The sequence below is a fragment of the Mustelus asterias genome, chromosome 31 (genome assembly GCF_964213995.1).
Source record: "Mustelus asterias chromosome 31, sMusAst1.hap1.1, whole genome shotgun sequence".
Taxonomy (NCBI): Eukaryota; Metazoa; Chordata; class Chondrichthyes; order Carcharhiniformes; family Triakidae; genus Mustelus; species Mustelus asterias.
This window is the reverse complement of record NC_135831.1, coordinates 1,399,524-1,414,296: the sequence shown is the minus strand read 5'-3', so window position 1 is coordinate 1,414,296 and position 14,773 is coordinate 1,399,524. Positions and strand designations below refer to the sequence as shown.

The 14,773-nt window shown below is 52.4% G+C and overlaps 1 protein-coding gene across 1 annotated transcript in view; it reads right to left on the bottom strand.

The window, feature by feature from the left end:
- The window catches only part of LOC144481636 (very long-chain specific acyl-CoA dehydrogenase, mitochondrial-like), a 77,478-nt gene that overhangs the window by 34,411 nt on the left and 28,294 nt on the right, over positions 1-14,773 (bottom strand). Inside the window, exons 10-11 of the mRNA XM_078200770.1 lie at positions 13,227-13,425; positions 2,273-2,377 (exon numbers count right to left, since the gene is read on the bottom strand). Coding sequence (XP_078056896.1) covers positions 2,273-2,377; positions 13,227-13,425 — 304 coding nt within the window. The remainder of the gene's footprint in view (positions 1-2,272; positions 2,378-13,226; positions 13,426-14,773) is intronic.

Here is a 14,773-nt window from a genome sequence, read left to right as displayed (position 1 = left end):
TCAGTCTAGTGAACCTCCTCTGAACTGCCTCCAATGTCACTACATCTTCCCTCAAATACGCGGACCAAAACTGTGCACAATACTCCAGGTGCGGCCTCACCAATGCCTTGTATAGTTACAACAATATTTCCTTAACTTTATACAAAGAACAAAGAACAGTACAGCACAGGAAACAGGCCCTTCGGCCCTCCAAGCCTGTGCCGCTCCTTGGTCCAACTAGACCAATCGTTTGTATCCCTCCATTCCCAGGCTGCTCATGTGACTATCCAGATAAGTCTTAAACGATGTCAGCGTGCCTGCCTCCACCACCCTACTTGGCAGCGCATTCCAGGCCCCCGCCACCCTCTGTGTAAAAAACATCTCTCTGATATCTGAGTTATACCTCGCCCCTCTCACCTTGAGCCCGTGACCCCTCGTGATCGTCACTTCTGATCTGGGAAAAAGCTTCCCACCGTTCACCCTACCTATCCCCTTCATAATCTTGTACACCTCTATTAGGTCTCCCCTCATTCTCCGTCTTTCCAGGGAGAACAAGCCCAGTTTACCCAATCTCTCCTCATAGCTAAGACCCTCCATACCAGGCAACATCCTGGTAAACCTTCTCTGCACTCTCTCTAACGCCTCCACGTCCTTCTGGTAGTGCGGCGACCAGAACTGGACGCAGTACTCCAAATGTGGCCTAACCAGCGTTCTATACAGCTGCATCATCAGACTCCAGCTTTTATGCTCTATACCCCGTCCTATAAAGGCAAGCATACCATATGCCTTCTTCACCACCTTCTCCACCTGTGTTGCCACCTTCAAGGATTTATATTCTATGGATTTATATTCCATTCCTTTAGCTATAAATGCCAACCTTCCATTTGCTTTCTTGACGATTTGCTGTACCTGCATGCTAGTTTTCTGTGACTCATGAACGAGGACACCCTCTGCACCGGAGTACCCCGAAGTCTCTCCCCGTTTCGATAACAAGTCACCTTCCCATTTTTCTGACCAAAATGCATAACCTCACACTTATCCACGTTAAACTGCATCCGCCACATTTTGGCCCACTCTCCTCACTTATTTCTATGCTCACAGACACGAGGCCGCTGCCATCCCTGGTTCGCCAGGAGGGCCGCACTGTCAGAGGGTCAGTGCTGAGGGAGTGCCGCACTGTCAGAGGGTCAGTGCTGAGGGAGTGCCCACTGTCAGAGGGTCAGTACTGAGGGAGTGCCGCACTGTCAGAGGGTCAGTGCTGAGGGAGCCCCGCACTGTCAGAGGGTCAGTGCTGAGGGAGTGCCGCACTGTCAGAGGGTCAGTGCTGAGGGAGTGTCGCACTGTCAGAGGGTCAGTACTGAGGGAGTGCCGCACTGTCAGAGGGTCAGTGCTGAGGGAGTGCCGCACTGTCAGAGGGTCAGTACTGAGGGAGTGTCGCACTGTCAGAGGGTCAGTACTGAGGGAGTGCCGCACTGTCAGAGGGTCAGTGCTGAGGGAGTGTCGCACTGTCAGAGGGTCAGTACTGAGGGAGTGCCGCACTGTCAGAGGGTCAGTGCTGAGGGAGTGCCGCACTGTCAGAGGGTCAGTACTGAGGGAGTGCCGCACTGTCAGACAAAACATTAATTAAAAAAAAAAAATCCCATTTTAATCCCCCTAACCTGCACATCTTTGGACACTAAGGGGCAATTTCGCATGGCCAATCCCCCTAACCTACACATCTTTGGAGTGTGGGAGGAAACCGGAGCACCCGGAGGAAACCCACGCAGACACAGGGAGAACATGCAGACTCCACACAGACGGTGACCCAAGGCCGGAATCGAACCTAGGGTCTCTGGCGCTGTGAGGCAGCAGTGCTAACCCACCGTGCTGCCCTTATCACATTGCCGCTTGTGGGATCATGCTGTGCACAAACAGGCTCCTGTGTCTCCCACTTCACCATGGCGACCACCTCTCAAACTGTCTTCAGGGGTGGTTCTGGGATGTGGAAAGGTGCCGGCCAAATGGCAGCCTGTCTTCCTTCGAGGTGGTCGTGCCGGTGAACAGGGTGGGAAGTGCAGTCACGGTGCGTACAGGAGACCCTCGCCAGCCCCCCAGGGGACCCGCGCCAGCCCCCCAGGGGACCCTCGCCAGCCCCCCAGGGGACCCTCGCCAGCCCCCCAGGGGACCCTCGCCAGCCCCCCAGGGGACCCTCGCCAGCCCCCCAGGGGACCCTCGCCAGCCCCCCAGGGGACCCTCGCCAGCCCCCCAGGGGACTCTGCCCGTCCTGAAGCTCCGCCCTGCCGACGCCTCTCACCTCGGTCACATACTGGAGCATCGCCATGTGAGCAACCTTCTCCTGGATGGCGCCAAAGTTGTGAATCTTGTTGCCGAATTGAGTGCGGTTTGCAGCGTGGTCAACCTGACAGAGAGGAAAAGGGACAGGGTGAAGGACGCTGACAAAGCTGCGGTTCAGCTTTCCCCTGTATCTGACCCAATAAATACCCGGGAAATGACAGAGGGGTTTACAGAGGGCAGATGTGGAGAGGATGTAGAGAAGACTTGTGGACACCAAAACTCAGGGGCCATCGATATAAGAAAATCACTCATAAATCAGGAGAAACTTCTTTGCCCAGAGGTCGGGAGAGAATGTGGGACTCGCTCACACAGGGAGTGGGGAGAATGTGGGTCTCGCTCCCACGGGGAGTGGGGGAAGAATGTGGGACTCGCTCCCACAGGGGAGTGGGGGAGAATGTGGGACTCGCTCCCACGGGGAGTGGGGGAGAATGTGGGACTCGCTCCCACGGGAATTGGGGGGGAATGTGGGACTCACTCCCACGAGGAGCGGGGAGAATGTGGGACTCGCTCCCATGGGGGAGTGGGGAGAATGTGGGACTCGCTCCCACGGGGAGTGGGGAGAATGTGGGACTCGCTCCCACGGGGAGTGGGGAGAATGTGGGACTCGCTCCCACGGGGAGTGGGGAGAATGTGGGACTCGCTCTCACAGGGAGTGGAGGAGAATGTGGGACTCGCTCTCACAGGGAGTGGAGGAGAATGTGGGACTCGCTCTCACAGGGAGTGGAGGAGAATGTGGGACTCGCTCCCACGGGGAGTGGAGGAGAATGTGGGACTCGCTCCCACGGGGAATGGGGGAGAATGTGGGACTCGCTCCCACGGGGAATGGGGGAGAATGTGGGATGCGCTCCCATGGGGGAGTGGTTGAGGTGAATAGTATCGAGACATTTAAGGATTAAACACATGTGGGAGAAAGGAATAGAAGCGTAGGGTGATGGAGTGAGATGGAGAGGGGGTGGGAGGAGACTGGAGTGGAGCAAAAACACCAGCAAGGAGCCAATGGGCTGAATGGCCTGTTCCTGTGCTGTCCCTTCTTTATACGAGTATCCTTACCAGAGGAGGAGGCCCTGTGTACATGTGCTGGCTCTGTGAAAGAACCTTTCAATCCATTCCAATATCTCCTGCTCATTTCCCCACCATCCTGCATATTCCTCCTGGTCCCAGCAATTCCCCAATTCCCTTCCGAAAGTCCCTACTGAATCTGCTTCCGCCCCCGCCCGTTCAGGCGGAACCTTCTAGATCACAGCAACTCGCTGTGTTTACACACCGGTGCCTTCAAAACCCGTCACTGATTCTTTTTGCCGACTCTTTTCAATCAACGTCCGAGACACAGAATCCAGCAATGGGATAAAAGTCCTTGCAATTGGAAATTCCCTCGCGACAGGAAAACAGAAGCCCACAAAGGAACATGTCTGCCTTCGGAGAAAGTTTCTTTTTCCCAGTTCTTTTTTTGGGGGGGGGGGGGGGGAAAGAAAATCATCCAGCTGGGAATAAATGAGTCACTGCGTGCGTGTAGAGAGTTGACAAGGTGGTTGGATGGGGGACGCACGGTGGGATTGTAACTGGAAAGGAACTGGGCATTACTGGAACAATGCAGAAAACTGGAGTCCAAATGAGCAGCAAGGCCACTGACTTGTGTCTGCAACACCTGAAAATCAGAGAATCCCTGCAGCGCACAAGGAGGCCATTCGGGCCATCGAGTCTACACCGACCACAATCCCACCCAGGCCCTATCCCCGTAACCCCAAGCATTTACCCTAGTTAGTCCCCCTGACGCTAGGGGCAATTTAGCACAGCCAATCCATCTAACCTGCACATCTTTGAACACTAAAGGACAATTTAGCATGGCCAATCCACCTAACCTGCACATCATGGGACACTAAGGGACAACTTAGCACGGCCAATCCACCTAACTTACACATCTTTGGACACTAAGAGGCAATTTAGCATGGCCAATCCGCCTAACCTGTAGGTCTTTGGACACTAAGGGGCAATTTAGCACGGCCAATCCCCCTAACCCGCACATCTTTGGATACTAAAGGGCAATTTAGTATGACCGATCCCTCTTCGGACTGTGGGGGGAAACCGGAGCACCCGGAGGAAACCCACGCAGACACGGGGAGAACGTGCAGACTCCGCACAGACAGTGACCCGAGCCGGGAATCGAACCCGGGTCCCTGGCGCTGTGAGGCAGCAGTGCTAACCCACTGTGCCACCGTGTCGCTCTCAACCAGAACCACTGGGAAAACAAAACAGATGGTCTGGTCACAGAATCCCAACAGTGCAGGAGGAGGCAATGTGGCCTCGGTCTCAGTAAGAGAAACCTGTGAGCGAGAAGCCATTCACTAAATATCTCCAAACTGCCGTCCTGAACCACTCTGCTCTGGGTTCTGACCCTAGTCATGATGTGAAGATGCCGGCGTTGGACTGGGGTAAGCACAGTAAGAAGTCTCACAACACCAGGTTAAAGTCCAACAGGTTTATTTGGTAGCAAATACCATAAGCTTTCGGAGCAAACCTGTTGGACTTTAACCTGGTGTTGTGAGACTTCTTACTGTTCTGACCCTAGGCCCAGACGTAGGTGACTCCTAACCTCCCCGACAAGACATTCTGTTGCATTCTGGGCAGTAAGAGTTTTAACAACACCAGGTTAAAGTCCAACAGGTTTATTTGGTAGCAAATGCCATCAGCTTTCGGAGCGCTGCTCCTTCGTCAGATGGAGTGGAAATGTGCTCTCAAACAGGGCACAGAGACACAAAATCAAGTTACAGAATACTGATTAGAATGCGAATCTCTACAGCCAGCCAGGTCTTAAAGATACAGACAATGTGAGTGGAGGGAGCATTAAGCACAGGTTAAAGAGATGTGTATTGTCTCCAGACAGGACAGCCAGTGAGATTCTACAAGCCCAGGAGGCAAGCTGTGGGGGTTACTGATAGTGTGACATAAACCCAACAGGGCGGCACGGTAGCACAGCGGTTAGCACTGCTGCTTCACAGCTCCAGGGTCCCGGGTTCGATTCCCGGCTCGGGTCACTGTCTGTGTGGAGTTTGCGCATTCTCCTCGTGTCTGCGTGGGTTTCCTCCGGGTGCTCCGGTTTCCTCCCACAGTCCAAAGATGTGCGGGTTAGGTTGATTGGCCAGGTTAAAAATTGCCCCTTAGAGTCCTGGGATGTGTAGGTTAGAGGGTTTAGTGGGTAAATTAGCGGGTAAAAAAAAGGGATTAGCGGGTAGGGCCTGGGTGGGATTGTGGTTGGTGCAGACTCGATGGGCCGAATGGCCTCCTTCTGCACTGTAGGGTTTCTATGATTCTATGATCTGGGCAGCCAGGGGATGGACATTGAATGCCTGTGACAACAGCACAGTGGCACAGTGGTTAGCGCTGCTGCCTCACAGCTCCAGGGTTCAATTCCAGCCTCAGGTCACCGTCTGTGCATCTTTAGATCTTTATCAGTGTCATTTCTTTCACCGCCTTAGTTCCGAAATACGGTCTCTCAGCAGATTTAATCTGCGTTTTAAATGTTCAGAGTGGATCAACAAAAGTTAACAAAAAAAATTAAGATTGCGTGTGAAGATATACATTGGGCAGAATCGCTGAGTAGTGTGGAGTTGGGCTGGAACATGAGCGACGCTGGGAGTTAGCAGCCCCAGTGTGGAGTCCAGTAACTCTCCCTCTCAGGCCTAGAAACACGGCAAGGTGGCACAGTGGGTTAGCGCCGCTACCTCACAGCGCCAGGGACCCGGGTTCGATTCCAGCCTCGGGTCACTGTCTGTCTGGAGTCTGCACGATCTCCCAGTGTCTGCGTGGGTTTCCTCCGGGTGCTCCGGTTTCCTCCCACAGTCCAAAGATGTGTAGGTTAGGTGGATTGACCATGCTAAATTGCCCCTTAGTGTCCAAAGATGTGCGGGTTAGGTGGATTGGCCATGCTAAATTGCCCCTTAGTGTCCAAAGATGTGCGGGTTAGGTGGATTGGCCATGCTAAATTGCCCCTTAGTGTCCAAAGATGTGCGGGTTAGGTGGATTGGCCATGCTAAATTGCCCCTTAGTGTCCAAAGATGTGCGGGTTAGGTGGATTGGCCATGCTAAATTGCCCCTTAGTGTCCAAAGATGTACAGGTTAGGCGGATTGGCCATGCTAAATTGCCTCTTAGTGTCCAAAGATGTGTAGGTTAGGTGGATTGGCCATGCTAAATTGCCCCTTAGTATCCAAAGATGTACAGGTTAGGTGGATTGGCCATGCTAAATTGCCCCTTAGTGTCCAAAGATGTGCAGGTTAGGGAGATTGGCCATGCTAAATTGTCCCTCAGTGTCCAACGATGTGCAGGTTAGGGGGATTGGCCATGCTAAATTGCTCCTTAGTGTCCAAAGATATGCAGGTTACATGGACTGGCCATGCTAAATTGTCCCTCAGTGTCCAAAGATGTGCAGGTTAGGCGGATTGGCCATGGTAAAATGTGTGGGATTACGGGGATAGGATAGGGCAGGGGAGCGGTGAGCCTGGGTAAGATGCTCTTTTGGGGAGACAGTACAGACTCAGTGGGCTGAATGGCCTCCTGCACTGGAGGGATTCTGTGGACAGGCAGCGTGACAAGATTGGCTTTGAAAAGAGACTCACAAATCTGTTCACCCACCACTCAATCGTATCGGCAAACCCTAAACGTCTCACTCAGGAGAATTATTAATTCTCTCAAGAGGAGAATTAAGCCCTCCCAAAACGGTTGACGTTTCTTTCTTAATTCTCTTTGGAATGAACATACCTCGCAATAAGTTGATCTTTCTCTGCACCCTAGCTATGACTGCAACATAGGAGGCTGAGGGGTGATCTTATAGAGGTCAAAGACTATTTCCTCGGGTGGATGGAGCTATTACAAGGGGGCATAACTATAGGGATCGTGGTGGGAGATATAGGAAGGATATCAGAGGTAGGTTCTTTACGCAGAGACTGGTTGGGGTGTGGAATGGACTGCCTGCAGTGATAGTGGAGTCAGACACTTTAGGAACATTTAAGCGGTTATTGGATAGGCACATGGAGCACACCAGGATGATAGGGAGTGGGAGAGCTTGATCTTGGTTTCAGATAAAGCTCGGCACAACATTGTGGGCCGAAGGGCCTGTTCTGTGCTGTACTGTTCTATGTTCTATAAAATAATGAGGGGCACAGATCAGCTAGATAGTCAATATCTTTTCCCAAAGGTAGGGGAGTCTAAAACTAGAGGGCATAGGTTTAAGGTGAGAGGGGAGAGATACAAAAGTGTCCAGAGGGGCAGTTTTTTCACACAGAGGGTGGTGAGTGTCTGGAACGAGCCGCCAGAGGCAGTAGTGGAGGCGGGTACAATGTTGTCTTTTAAAAAGCATCCCATTACATGAGTAAAATGGGTACAGAGGGATATGGGGCAAACGCAGGCAATTGGGACTAGCTTAGTGCTTAAAAAAAGGGTGGAATGGACAGGTTGGGCCGAAGGGCCTGTTTCCATGCTGTAAACCTCAATGACTCTAATCTCCTCTTTTGGTGTTCTGCCTGATAGACTGCGATCGGCGTGAAATCTCATGCAAATTGTTAACTTGCGGTCTTGTTTAAAATGTAACTCGTTGCCTGTGAATGTTGACATAATCTTTGCTCTCTTGTACTGCAGCCAAAATCTGAATTAAAATGGGATATTTTTTTTAAATTAATGTTTTGTCTGACAGTGCGGCACTCCCTCAGTACTGACCCTCTGACAGTGCGGCACTCCCTCAGCACTGACCCTCTGACAGTGCGGCACTCCCTCAGCACTGACCCTCTGACAGTGCGGCACTCCCTCAGCACTGACCCTCTGACAGTGCGGCACTCCCTCAGCACTGACCCTCTGACAGTGCGGCACTCCCTCAGCACTGACCCTCTGACAGTGCGGCACTCCCTCAGCACTGACCCTCTGACAGTGCGGCACTCCCTCAGCACTGACCCTCTGACAGTGCAGCACTCCCTCAAGCACTGACCCTCTGACAGTGCGGCACTCCCTCAGCACTGACCCTCTGACAGTGCGGCACTCCCTCAGCACTGACCCTCTGACAGTGCGGCACTCCCTCAGCACTGACCCTCTGACAGTGCAGCACTCCCTCAAGCACTGACCCTCTGACAGTGCGGCACTCCCTCAGTACTGACCCTCTGACAGTGCGGCACTCCCTCAGCACTGACCCTCTGACAGAGCGGCACTCCCTCAAGCACTGACCCTCTGACAGTGCGGCACTCCCTCAGCACTGACCCTCTGACAGTGCGCACTCCCTCAGTACTGACCCTCTGACAGTGCGGCACTCCCTCAGCACTGACCCTCTGACAGTGCGGCACTCCCTCAGCACTGACCCTCTGACAGTGCGGCACTCCCTCAGCACTGACCCTCTGACAGTGCGGCACTCCCTCAGCACTGACCCTCTGACAGTGCGGCACTCCCCGAGAGGCACCACTTGTGTGTGTGCCTGGTGTCTGAACTCCACTGTAACAGTGACTCCACTAGTTCTCTGCGAGTGGTGACACTCTCAAGGAAATTCCAAACTTGTGTTGTCGTTAGAGAGGGCAAGAGGCAAGAGGGCAAGGGGCAAGAGGGCAAGGGGCAAGAGGGCAAGGGGCAAGAGGGCAAGGAGGTGTGGCGGGGGGGGGGGGGGGGGTGGGAGAGAGAGAGAGGACAAGAAATACGTTGAACAGTCAGTTGAATTTGTATGAATATGGGCAGAAGGGATTTCAGGATGTAAAACTGGGTCAGTTACGAGTGTTACGCAAGATGAACCGAGCACGTGTTGTGAGCGAGTTGACACTCAGCTCGAGTGTTTCTGTGTCAAAAACACAAACAAGCACTTTCCTAAAATAACTGCACCCCCGTCCGCCTCCCCCACCATTCAACCGCTCATCCTGTCACCTGACCCAACTCACCGCCAAAGCGGCTCCACCTCCAGTGCTGAGCAGAGGCGGCTTCAACCCCAGAGCAGAATTCTCACAGCCTGGCCAAGCCTCGCTGGGAAACTCCCTGCCCACAAGCCAGCCTGAGATTAAAAAATATAAGTCACCAAATACCCCCCCGCACCCTCCACCACTGCCCCAATGTTCCTTTCTGAATGTGCTGACTCACTTTCCGGTGGATAGTTCCCAGGACATTGGCACCCCGGCTGTAAACACCACCGATGCACAGTGGCAGACGCGTGTCCACTCGACAAGACGCACTGCAGCGACTCGCCAAGGCTCCCTTCCACAGCACCTTCCAAACCCACAACCAGGACTGCATGACGGGCACAGTGGGTCAACACCGTTGCCTCACAGCCTCAGGGACCCGGGTTCGGTTCCCGGCTTGGGTTGCTGTCTGTGTGGAGTCTGCACCTTCTCCCCGTGTCTGCGTGGGTTTCCTCCGGGTGCTCCGGTTTCCTCCCACAGTCCAAAAGATGTGCAGGTTAGGTGGATTGGCCGTGCTAAATTGCCCCTTAGTGTCCAAAGATACGTAGGTTAGGGGGATTGGCCGTGCTAAATTGCCCCTTAGTGTCCAAAGATGTGCAGGTTAGGGGGATTGGCCATGCTAAATTGCCCCTTAGTGTCCAAAGATGTGTAGGTTACGGGGATTGGCCATGCTAAATTGCCCCTTAGTGTCCAAAGATGTGTAGGTTACGGGGATTGGCCATGCTAAATTGCCCCTTAGTGTCCAAAGATGTGCAGGTTAGGGGGATTGGCCATGCTAAATTGCCCCTTAGTGTCCAAAGATGTGCAGGTTAGGGGGATTGGCCATGCTAAATTGCCCCTTAGTGTCCAAAGATGTGTAGGTTACGGGGATTGGCCATGCTAAATTGCCCCTTAGTGTCCAAAGATGTGCAGGTTAGGGGGATTGGCCATGCTAAATTGCCCCTTAGTGTCCAAAGATGTGCAGGTTAGGGGGATTGGCCATGCTAAATTGCCCCTTAGTGTCCAAAGATGTGTAGGTTAGGGGGATTGGCCATGCTAAATTGCCCCTTAGTGTCCAAAGATGTGCGGGTTAGGTGGATTGGCCATGCTAAATTGCCCCTTAATGTCCAAAGATGTGCAGGTTAGGGGGATTGGCCATGCTAAATTGCCCCTTAGTGTCCAAAGATGTGTAGGTTAGGGGGATTGGCCATGCTAAATTGCGCCTTAGTGTCCAAAGATGTGCGGGTTAGGTGGATTGGCCATGCTAAATTGCCCCTTAATGTCCAAAGATGTGCAGGTTAGGGGGATTGGCCATGCTAAATTGCCCCTTAGTGTCCAAAGATGTGTAGGTTAGGGGGATTGGCCATGCTAAATTGCCCCTTAGTGTCCAAAGATGTGCGGGTTAGGTGGATTGGCCATGCTAAATTGCCCCTTAATGTCCAAAGATGTGTAGGTTAGGTGGATTGGCCATGCTAAATTGCCCCTTAGTGTCCAAAGATGTGCAGGTTAGGGGGATTGGCCATGCTAAATTGCCCCTTAGTGTCCAAAGATGTGCAGGTTAGGTGGATTGGCCATGCTAAATTGCCCCTTAGTGTCCAAAGATGTGCAGGTTAGGGGGATTGGCCATGCTAAATTGCCCCTTATTGTCCAAAGATGTGCCACTGTGCCAGGGCGGCACAGTGGCACAGTGGGTTAACACTGCTGCCTCAGAGCTCCAGGGACCCGGATTCGATTCCTGGCTTGGGGTCACTGTCTGTGTGGAGTCTGCACCTTCTCCCCGTGTCTGCGTGGGTTTCCTCCGGGTGCTCCGGTTTCCTCCCACAGTCTGAAAGACGTGCTGGTTAGGGTGCATTGGCCGCGCTAAATTCTCCCTCAGTGTTACCCAAACAGGCGCCGGAATGTGGCGACTGGGGGATTTTCACAGTAACTTCATTGCAGTGTTAATGTGGGCCTACTTACGACACTAATTAATAAACTTAACTTTAAAAACACTGTTAACTGGAAGGACACGGACGGCAGATCCCTGGGAACACCGCCGCCTGGAGGTTCCCCTCCGAGTCACTCACCATCCTGACTGGGAAATATATCGGCTGTTCCTTCACTGTCACTGGGTCAAAATCCTAGAATTCCCTCCCTAACAACACTTGTGGATGTACCTTCAACGCTTGGACTGCAGCGGTTCACAAAGGCAGCTCACCACCACCTTCTCAAGGGTGGCTGGCCCAGCCAGAGGCACACACATCCTGAGAATCGGTGAAGAACTGTCGACCAAGATATGGCTTTTGTTTTTACTCAATTCTACAGACATGGGCGTCGCTGTCTGGTCCAGCATTTATTGCCCAGCCTTAATTGCCCTTGAACTGAGAGTCTCGCTTCAGAATCAACCCACATTGGCTGTGGCTCTGGAGTCACATGTAGGCCAGACCGGGGTAAGGACGGCAGATTTCCTTCCCTAAAGGGAACCAGATGGGTTTTTCCGACAATCGGGTCATCAGTAGATTCTTAGTTCCAGATAATTTTTTATTGAATTCAAATTCCACCATCTGCCGTGGCGGGATTCGAACCCGGGGTCCCCCAGAACGTTACCCTGGATTACTACTAGTCCAGCAACAATACCACTGCACCACTGCTCTCCCTCGTACGATCAACACTGAGCAAGCACATTACTAGTAACATCATTACTAAGGTACCTCCCAGCAGCAGTCGCAGGATAGAGGGCTTACAGGCCCCTGAGGACTGGGATGAGGAGGAACTTCTTCACTCAGAGGCTGGTGAACCTATGGAATTCTCCACCACAGAAAGCTGTGGAGGCCAAGTCACTGAATGTATTTAGGAAGGAAATAGATAAGATTTCTAGACCCGATACAATCATAGAACCCTGACAGTGCAGGAGGCGGCTCACAACACCAGGTTAAAGTTCAACAGGTTCCTTTGGTAGCACTCACCGGATGAAGGAGCAGCACTCCGAAAGCTCGTGATTCCAAATAAACCAGTTGGACTTTAACCTGGTGTTGAGAGACTTCTTACTGTGCCCACCCCAGTCCAACGCCGGCATCTCCGCAACATGCGGAAGGAGGCCATTCAGTCTGCACACGACTACAATCGAACCCAGGCCCTATCCCCTTAATCTCACATATTTACCCTGCTAGTTCCCCTGACACTAAGGGGCAATTTAGCATGGCCAATCCCCCTAAGCTGCACATCTTTGGACACTAAGGGGCAATTTAGCATGGCCAATCCCCCTAAGCTGCACATCTTTGGACACTAAGGGGCAATTTAGCATGGCCAATCCACCTAACCCGCACATCTTTGGACACTAAGAGACAATTTAGCATGGCCAATCCACCTAACCTGCACATCTTTGGACACTAAGAGACAATTTAGCATGGCCAATCCACCCAACCCGCACATCTCTGGACTGCAGGAGGAACCCGGAGGAAACCCATGCAGACACGGGGAGAACGTGCAAACTCCGCACAGTCACCTGAGACCGGAATTGAACCCAGGTCCCTGGCGCTATGAGGCAGCAGCGCTAACCCACTGTGCCACCCATTGTTATTATTAAAGGTGTTATGGGGAGAGGGCTGAAGTATGGCGTTGCGATAGAGGATCAATCATTAGCGTGTTGAATGGCGGAACCAGCTCGCAGGGCCGAATGGCCCACGTCTGCTACTATTTTATTGTATAATTAGAATTCCTACAGTGCAGGAGGAGTCCAGTTGGTCCATCGAGCCTGCTCCAACAAGCACAGTGGCACAGAGGCTGGCACTGCTGCCCCACAGCGCCAGTCTTATGATTGTGTGGGATACGCGGCTGGAAGTTGAGGTCATAGAGGTTTACAGCATGCAAACAGGCCCTTCGGCCCAACTTGTCCATGCCGCCCTTTTGTTTTAAACCACTAGGCTAATCCCAATTGCCCGCGTTTGGCCCATGTCCCTTGATACCCATCGTACCCATGGGACTGTCTATATTGGAGGTGGGCCAGCTCTTGCTGTGGGGACGGTTTCACAGACACTTACTGCCTTGGCAATGACTGCCTTCATGGTCCCAGAGAGGGCCGCTGCCATGCCGAAGCGCCCGTTGTTCAGGATGTTCATGGCCACCTTGAACCCGCTGCCGACGTCTCCCAGGACATTCTCCACCGGCACCCTGACATCGTCAAAGTGCACCTCCGCCGTGTTGGACGCTTTAATTCCCATCTTCTTCTCCGGTGGACCACTGGAAAGGCAAGCGCACAGAGACAGTGAGTTCACGGCGGGCGGCCCTGGCGACCACAGACAGGGATAGAGAGTATATACGTTTGGTTAACCTTTGATTTGATTTATTATTGTCACATTGGGATATAATGAAAAGTATTATGTTCACGCAAAGGCTAACCAAAGAACTGCCAGATATGGCAACACCCTATCTTTTATCCTCGGGAGATTTTTTCAGTATAAATGCGAAGTGATGCATTTCGGTAGATCTAATGCAGGGGGGAGCTATACAATAAATGGCAGAACCATCAGGAGTCTCGACACACAGAGGGACCTGGGTGTACAAGTCCACAGATCCTTAAAGGTGGCAGCACAGGTGGAGAGGGTGGTGAAGAAGGCATGCTTGCCTTTATTGGACGGGGCATAGAATATAAAAGTTGGCATATGATGTTGCAGCTGTATAGAACGCTGGTTAGGCCACATTTGGAATACTGCGTCCAGTTCTGGTCGCCGCACTACCAGAAGGACGTGGAGGCTTTGGAGAGAGTGCAGAGAAGGTTTACCAGGATGTTGCCTGGTATGGAAGGGCTTAGCTATGAGGAGAGATTGGGTAAACTGGGGATGTTCTCCCTGGAAAGACGGAGGATGAGGGGCGACCTAATAGAGGTGTATAAAATTATGAAGGGCATAGATAGGGTGAACAGCGGGAAGCTTTTCCCCAGGTCGGAGGTGACGAACACAAGGGGTCACGGGTTCAAGGTGAGAGGGGCAAGATTCAACACAGATGTCAGGGGGACGTATTTTACACAGAGGGTGGTGGGGGCCTGGAATGCGCTGCCAAGCAAGGTGGTGGAGGCGGACACACTGGGATCGTTTAAGACTTATCTAAATAGCCACATGAACAGACTGGGAATAGAGGGATACAAACGAATGGTCTAGTTGGGCACATGAGTGGCGCAGGCTTGGAGGGCCGAAGGGCCTGTTCCTGTGCTGTATTGTTCTTTGTATTGTTTCTTGTGTGCTATACAGACAAAGCATACCGTTCATAGAGAAGGAGAGAGTGCTGAATGTAGTGTTACAGTCATAGCTAGGGTGTAGAGAAAGATCAACTTAGTGCAAGGTAGGTCCATTCAAAAGTCTGATGACAGCAGGGAAGAAGCTGTCTCAGCAGAGAGTCGACAATAATCTCTCCCTCAATGTCAACAAAATGAAGGAGATTGTCATCGACTTCAGGAAGCGTAAAGGAGAACATGTCCCTGTCTACATCAACGGGGACGAAGTAGAAAGGGTCGAGAGCTTCAAGTTTCTCGGAGTCCAGATCACCAACAACCTGGAGTCGCGACCTCAGACTTTTGTATCTTTTTCCCGAT